Genomic DNA, 7,876 nt, shown 5'->3' on the forward strand with positions numbered 1-7,876 from the left:
GTTTTCGTAACCGGTTACACCAAGAACCGTAACCGGTTACGCTGGAAAGAAAAAGAATTCCAGAAGCAAAAGGAAGTCTGGCTGCGTGACCGTAACCAGTTACGCCTATAACCGTAACCGGTTACACTGAAGGAAGACACAAAAATTTGTTTCTTAAGACTTCTAAAATGTCAAGATTTTTTAGAGAAAGGAATTAGTGACTTTATGCAATAATGTATGTATTTTGAGCACTATTTTATCAAGATAATAACATGTTTATACCTTAACTCCAAAAGTCTTCAAAAGTTGTTTTAAGAAACTTGATGCTATATTGAGACTTGGATTGAATGCTCTTTGAATCTTTTTCTCATTCTTTCTTGATAGTTATATATCCATGTTGTCTTCATCAAAACCATTTGATTGAAAAGCTTGTTTTTACATTCTCCCCCTTTTTGATGATGACAACCAAGCTTTGAATGTTGTTTTTGTTTGAACTTTAAGTAATATGCAAGGCTCCCCCTATGTTGATGACTCCCCCTAAGTCCATGATTCTCTTGAAAATTTGGAGTGAGTCCATTTGTCATTTAACAAAGGCCTGCAAATTTTGAGCAAACAACATACAACATACAAGTTTCTTCTCCCCCTTTGTTATTATCAAAAAGGATGGGGGAAAAAGAGAAATGAAATTTATACCAATAGTAAATCATACACATATAAAGGATTACCAAGACATAGATGGTTACCATTGAAACCACGAAGCAATAGGTACTTTTAAACATTACAAGTAAACCAACGATTTTTGGTTAAAGAAGCAAAATACAACCAACATAGAAACAACATTAAACATAAAAGCATAGAAAGATAAAGACTTAAACTAAGAATTAAGAAATAGCATAGATAAAGAAAATATAGATCAAATATTTTGGTCATCATCAAGCATCTCCTCATCTCCTTCGTCTTCACCTTCTTCCTCTTAATTATGGTTGGCATTGGAGAAAGCGGCAAGAAATTCATCACGAAGATTGTCAAGGCGTGTGTTATAGCGAGCTTCCATTGCCACCATATGGTTGTAGTGGAACTCGTTAGTGTAACCTTCGGTTGGAGGTGGAGTTGGGTTTGTAGAAGGAATTAGGTTAGTAGGTGGAGGTGTGGCTTCATCAAGGTGTTTGTAAAGGCCATCACTATCTCAGAAGATTCCCATATTCTTGTCACAAATGTTGGATGTTATCACATGTTTCCTACCCATAGGTTTGACCGGTTCTCTCCCGATACGCATGTTGCAAGTTTCCAAAATCCTTGAAATGAGTCGAGCATACGGAAGGCCAAATGTGAGTTTCCTTTGATAATCCATATGATAAAGAAAGACATATGCCCAATTTACCTTGATACGGTTTTTGATTGCGAACAGCAGTTGCATCTCAGTGTCACCAATTTGAGATTGATTGGAACTTTTTGGAACAAGAATGTAAGCAAGAAAATAGTGAAGCATATGGTCACTGACAGAAAGTTGTTTGCTTGGTAGGATTAATCTTTGGGATGAACCGTACTGAGCACGTCGAGCATAGAAATCTTGTAACACCCCAATTCTACCCAAGCATTTAGGTACAAATATCAGAGTATAAAAATTAAATTCATATAAACAATTAGGGCATTACACTTAAGTAACCACATCACAAAACTATAGCATACTCGCAAAAGATGTGTAACACAAATAATCAAAGAGGAAAGATTCTCATAAACACTTGATAGTATTCATACTTATATATATGCATCGGTAAGCAGAATATCCACAACATTCCTCCAAAATACAACGTATGATAAGGTATCCAAAATACATAATATGAATACATCCAAAGGATCAAATATACATCAAAAGGATCCTATAAACATCATCTATAAAGTAAGTGTTCGATCCCCCTAGGTGTTACGTATCACGAGCGGACGACACCAAAACGGACGACTACTAAAAGAGAACCTACACTTGCGGATCACCTGCATATTACCCACAAGTAGGTAACATTAAAGAAGAAGGGTGAGAATATAATTTATAATGAAAAAGCATGATAAATATAGTAATGTCAACAAGTATCATCAAGAATCATACAACAAAGTAATCCACTAAGTCAACCACAATCAATATATAAGTAATGCGACACATGAATGATAACATAAATTATAAAGACAAACGATGATGAATGAGACTCGACTATGCATATGCATGTGGTACCAAATCCGGAGTAAACTCCTCCTTGTCATTATGACAAATACACCTTGCCAAGCATTATGCTAGGACTTTATTCCACTCAGGAAGCCCGCAGGCTATTGTCATCGAGCATGTAGCTCCCACTGATGACCTCTTGCCACTCAGGCTAATATACCGTTACCGAGCATTAAGCTCCTACTGGTAACCAATGCCCGCAGGCCATCTGTTAACAGCATTCCGCCATTAACATATTGAAATGTTATGCTGTGCACACAAACGACTCGATTACATAACAACAACAACAATAATATAACTCGGTCACATATCCACATCACACCGGTCATATTAATCCACACGGATACATCACCAAAATTGCCACTCAGGCGTTCAAATTCACACAGCATACATATACCGTCAGAACATACTTGATTATCAAATATCATTTCACAAAAATACATTTATGAAAAATCATTCAACCACCAACACACTCCTCTTTATCATAAAGAATACTCAATAAGCTTCATAACTCTTCAAACGGCGTCAACAACGGAGTTACGGATCAAAAGTTATGACCGTTACAAAATCTGTCAAAAATTGGAAAAAGCAGTAGGTCGACGCATGGAAATCATAGGTCGATGCATTGAACTCCTGCCACCCTCGGTATGCGCACGCTGACCCAATAGGTCGACGCATTCATCAGAAAACCCAGATTTTTGCCTTTTAGGTTGCACAGGTCGACGCAAACCTCTGTGTAGGTCGACCTAAGCTTCGTAGAAACCTAAAAATCACCATTTCCAACACCCAGACTCTTATAAACCTTACTCTAACACATATACATCATTCTAAACATCCACAAATCACAAACACAACATAAAAGTGTGATCATGCAACATAAACAACCAACTTTGCATGGTTGACATCATTAAACTTCTCATAACCTAGTTTTTCCTTCTAATGCAAGAAAACATGAAACATGATCAATAAAGATATCTATCATCATACTACACATACACACCACAAAATCATGTTCATAACTTCAAAGCTCACAAAACTCATAATCTACCATTGTTGGTCAAGCATAGGATGAACAAGAATAAAAACAAAACAAAACTATAGGAACCATACATTCAAGATAAATTAGATTCACCCCCTTACCTTGGTTAATCTTGATTCTAGCTTGGTTTGGATTTCTACAATTCTCTTCTTCTCTTTGTTTTTCTCTTCTTTCTCTTCTCTTCACAAGTTTTCTCTCTTTTCTCTCTAAAATATCTCTTTTTCTCTTCTATTCTAAGACATCATATATTTTACCTCTCTATAACTCTTTCTATTTCTCTACTTCTCATTTTCACCCACTCAACTCTCATAAATTCCAATTTTGGCCCAAATGTTACTAAACATTAATTCTAACCAATTAACACCAAAACATAATAATTACACACATGGAAAGTAATAAGTAAAATATTAACATAATTAATATTTACCGACTGACACGACTCAAAAACGGTAAAATTTAGGAAAATACAACAAACATCACAACTAAACAGAAAAACACATTTACGGGCGTTACAACTCTTCCTGGGAGATACGAGCTATACTGAAAAAATAATCCATTTTGGCATAATTTTCAAAAATCGGAGACTCTGGAGTGAAACCCGGTAAAATTCTTTCCCCAGCAGAAGGAACATCTAGAATGGTTCCTAATTCTTCTAGTGTCAGCCTAAGTGTAGTGTCATGAACCTTAGATGTTAGGATACAACCAGGTTCAATATGAAAATGAGCATAAAATTCTTTTTCCGCGTCCGGGTAAAATGGACCAGAATCAGCTACAAGGTCAGCAAGCCCCTGATATTGAAGAAGTTCTAGAAAATGAAAACTTGGAGGTTTAAAGGTTGAGAGATTACCACATTTTGGTTCAATAAGAGGACGTTGTCGGAACTTTGCGAGCAACCTTCTTTGTTTCAGCAAGAGATCTTTAGGAGCTGGAGGTTCCTCAGAGGGGAGATCCATCCAAAGGCTAACACGCTGAGGGATCACCAAACCGGCATACGTCTTAAAGCACCGGATCCATTGATTCAAATAAAAAACGCGCGCGCAGCCCAACCTATATGAGAGTGACACCTATTCATCTTCAACCCCTGGCCTCGTCTTAGGTCCTGCAACGACCTATAGCGACGGTTCCTTCCATAGCTAAAAACCTGCTTCTACAAATGCATGCAAACACCACAAAAATGTTTCGCGAGGCTGCCACTGAGTTCGTCTGGACCTCACGAACTCAATTATGGCTTTAATTTGGCCTAAAAGTACCTGTAGCAGAAAGCCCTAAAACCAAACCCTAGTTTCTAACAATGGCATAACTCGGTATATGCACACATTCAACAAATTAATCACCAGGAATCATTCCACACATCATAATAAACAAAATTATGCACTCAAAACATGATTATGCATTATGAATCAAAGCAATCGAAAAAAATTAAATTCATACAAACCGTGGCTCAATGGAGGTAATTGGGGGTGTTGATGTCGTGCAATGATCTGGTTAGCTTCAGAGTAGCCTCAGGAACCTATTTGAATCCTTAAAACCCTTTGAAACCTTCTGCAAGCAAGAAACCTAATTGGATTTTTTCTTTATTTTTTTGAAGCTTGAAGGTCATGTTTGACTGCAGAATTTCGTACCCTAGTGATCTGTGCAAGTTATGTACTTATAGGAGATGGAATTAGGGTAGCAAATTTGTACACGATCTCTTTGAATCATGATATTGGAAATTGATGGAATTTGATTTTTTTTCAATCTTTCTAAAACTAGCCAATTTGCTCTTTCTTGTACCAATCTCAATTTCCATGAATTTAAATCAAATATTTTGTTTAATTGATGATTGAATTTGATTGAAAATATATCCTAATCAAAATATTTGATTTTTATTTGATTTATATGAATTATATTACATTTTAAATGAATAAAAATCCATATAAATATTATATAAAATTCAATAATTCGTGGAAACTAGATTAGGTACTTTGGGTAACTTCAGGATCAAGATTTAATCAAAAAAGATTGAGTCCATTTGCAAGAAAATCCAATTTGAAGCCTTTTTGTTTCACATTTTTCTCTCAAAATTGTCCATATTTGACAAGGCATATCTCCCTCAATTTCTAAGGTATGGAGGAGTTATAGGACATTTTGAAAACCTCAAGATGTCCTCTACAAGCCACTTGGGAAACTTTTTTCCATTTGAAGATTTTATCTTGATGATATGGGCTTTGACAAAAAACTACTTTTGGTTGACTTTCAAAAATGACCTATAATCTTTTGATCCATATCTCTCAAATGAAGAATTTTTAGCCTTGGCATGTGAGACACAAAGTTGTAGAGAATTCAATTTCCTTCAAAATGAGCTTTGGATGGAAAATTTTTGATGTTCCATGTGAAAGTTATGGTTGGTCAAAGTTCAGTTGACTTTTAGGTCAAAAAACCCTAATTTAGAAACTTTGAGTTTTGTTGATTTCTGAACTTTCCTTGATGAATCATGATCAATCCTTGATAAAATGATGAATGATACTTCAAAATGAGGATGTTGACCAAAAATTAGGAATTTTGATTGTACTTTGACCCCAGTTGACTTTTAGGTCAAACTAGTCGATTGTTGACTATCTGAGCAATTGCCTGAGTAATCTTTGGAATTCAAGCTTGAAATTTGTCATGGGGATATTTTGAAACATCATGAGTCATATGAAACCCTTTGTAGGCCTTTCTTCGTCAATTTCCTTCAAAGAATGCAAAACCCTAATACAGGAGATCTTTGCTTAGGAGAGTGTGCCTTAGGTCAGACCTTTGAGTCTTGAACCTTGGCTTGAGTTTGAAAGTGGAAATGAGACGGGAAAATTTTGGGGTATGACAAGAAGGATAATGAAGAGGTTCAAGAAGAGGCTTATAACATCAATGTCACGGAGGATGTCGATGACATCGGAAACTCTGAGGCTGATGATAGTCCAAGGGCAAAGGCTAGAACAGGTGAAAATGTTGTGGATTTAGATGAGTACTCTGACAATGATTTGCTTGCTACTGTAAACCCTAGTGTATCCGAAATACTCATGACTAGGAGAAAAGATAAAGTTGTGATTCAGAATTCTCCTGTGAAGAAAGCTGCGGTTAAAAGCCCTTCCAAAGATTCTGTCAAGAAGAAGAGTACCTCTGCAGGACCTGTAAAAAGCAGAACTAAAAGTATTGGAGTTGGTCCCTCAAAATCTTGGAGCAAGGTTGTTCCAAATAAAAGGAAGGCAAGAGCTGTTGAAGAATATGAGTCTGATGTTGAAGTGAATGTCCATGACATTCCATTAAAGAAGAAATCCACAACTAGCAAGCTTGCTGCGAGTGTTCCTAAAGTTCCCATTGACAATGTATCCTCCCACTTTGTGTATCAAAAGAGACTGGCCCTTGAGAGGGAATTGGCTCTAAATGTGCGTCACTGTAAGGACATAATGGAATTGATTGAGGCTGTTGGCCTAATCAAAATTGTTGTCCATCTGAGTAAATGCTATGAAATGCTGGTCAAAGAGTTCATAGTAAACCTCTTTGAAGAGTGTGCTAACAAAAGATCCAAGGAATTTAGAAAAGTGTTTGTAAGAGGAAAATGTGTTAACTTCTCGTCCACTATGATCAACAACATATTGGGAAGGTCTGATGAAGGTCAACCTGAGCTTAAAGTCTTTGATAACAAGGTATTCCAAGTTATCACTACAAACCAAGTCAGGAGCTGGCCATTGAAAGGAAAATTATCTGCTAGTAAACTAAGCATGAAATATGCAATACTGCACAAGATTGGGGCTGCTAATTGGGTGCCAACAAATCACAAGTCTACTGTCTCAACTGTTCTTGGAAGATTTATCTATGTTGTTGGTACAAAAGCAAAGTTTGACTACGATACCTACATTTTTGAGCATACCATGAAGCATGCTGGTAGCTATAGTGTAAAAGGCCCTATAGCATTTCCTTCTCTCATATGTGATATCATCTTAAACCAGCATCCTGGCATCTTGGTTGAAACTGATTCAATTTGCAAAAGGGAAAGTGCTCTGTCTCTCCATTATAAATTGTTTCAGGGAACGCATGTCCCAGACATTGTCATGACATCGGGTGAGACATCCAAGAGTGGATCATCAGCCAGTAAGGCTGAAGTCATAGTGTAATACGGTGAACTGACTTTATCGAAATGTCGCGGTTAAGCATGAGTCGCCACCGACTTTTATTTTATCCAAACATCAGAAAGGCTAAAAGAACAGGAAAAGACCTTTTTTTTAAAAGATTTTGAGTTCGGGGGGTAAGTTATACAAAGGGAAGGTGTAAGGCACCCTTTGCATCCATGGTTTTCCATGGGCTCTTAATTGCGTAGCTCACTTTTGAATGTTTGAATTGTTTGAAAGTAGTGTGTCAATAGAAATTTGAATAAGAACTTTAGCTTGTAAATAAGCGTAGTCTTTTTGAATTTGTTTGAAAAGGGGTGTGAAAAGAAATTGAAAGTTTGATTTGAATTTGAGCAAGCAATTGAGAACTACCTACCATAAGTTTGTCTGTCTTGTTCTTTAAGTCTTTCGGGCGAAAGGGTCTATCCATACCATGAGAGGGCAGGAAGTCTTTCAATTGGATGTGCGGGTCATCGAGAATAATCGTTCGCCACAAGACTGCCCCTACCATAA

The 7,876-nt window shown here is 36.8% G+C and overlaps 1 protein-coding gene across 1 annotated transcript; it reads left to right on the forward strand.

Moving 5' to 3' along the window:
- The first annotated feature begins 3,990 nt into the window (after positions 1-3,990).
- On the forward strand, positions 3,991-7,369 carry LOC131620187 (uncharacterized). Its single transcript, XM_058891194.1, has 2 exons — positions 3,991-4,062; positions 6,086-7,369. Exons 1-2 carry the CDS (start codon positions 3,991-3,993, stop codon positions 7,367-7,369), a joined length of 1,356 nt encoding a protein of 451 aa, XP_058747177.1.
- Positions 7,370-7,876: the final 507 nt, after the last annotated feature.

This window comes from Vicia villosa, linkage group LG7, assembly GCF_029867415.1.
Source record: "Vicia villosa cultivar HV-30 ecotype Madison, WI linkage group LG7, Vvil1.0, whole genome shotgun sequence".
In the NCBI taxonomy this organism is placed as follows: Eukaryota; Viridiplantae; Streptophyta; class Magnoliopsida; order Fabales; family Fabaceae; genus Vicia; species Vicia villosa.

Coding starts and splice junctions, on each gene's coding strand:
- LOC131620187 (XM_058891194.1), top strand. CDS start 3,991: ATGGACCAGAATCAGCTACAAGGTCAGCAAGCCCCTGATATTGAAGAA. Junction 4,063..6,085: donor TAGAAAATGAAAACTTGGAG/GTTTAAAGGTTG, acceptor TATGACAAGAAG/GATAATGAAGAGGTTCAAGA.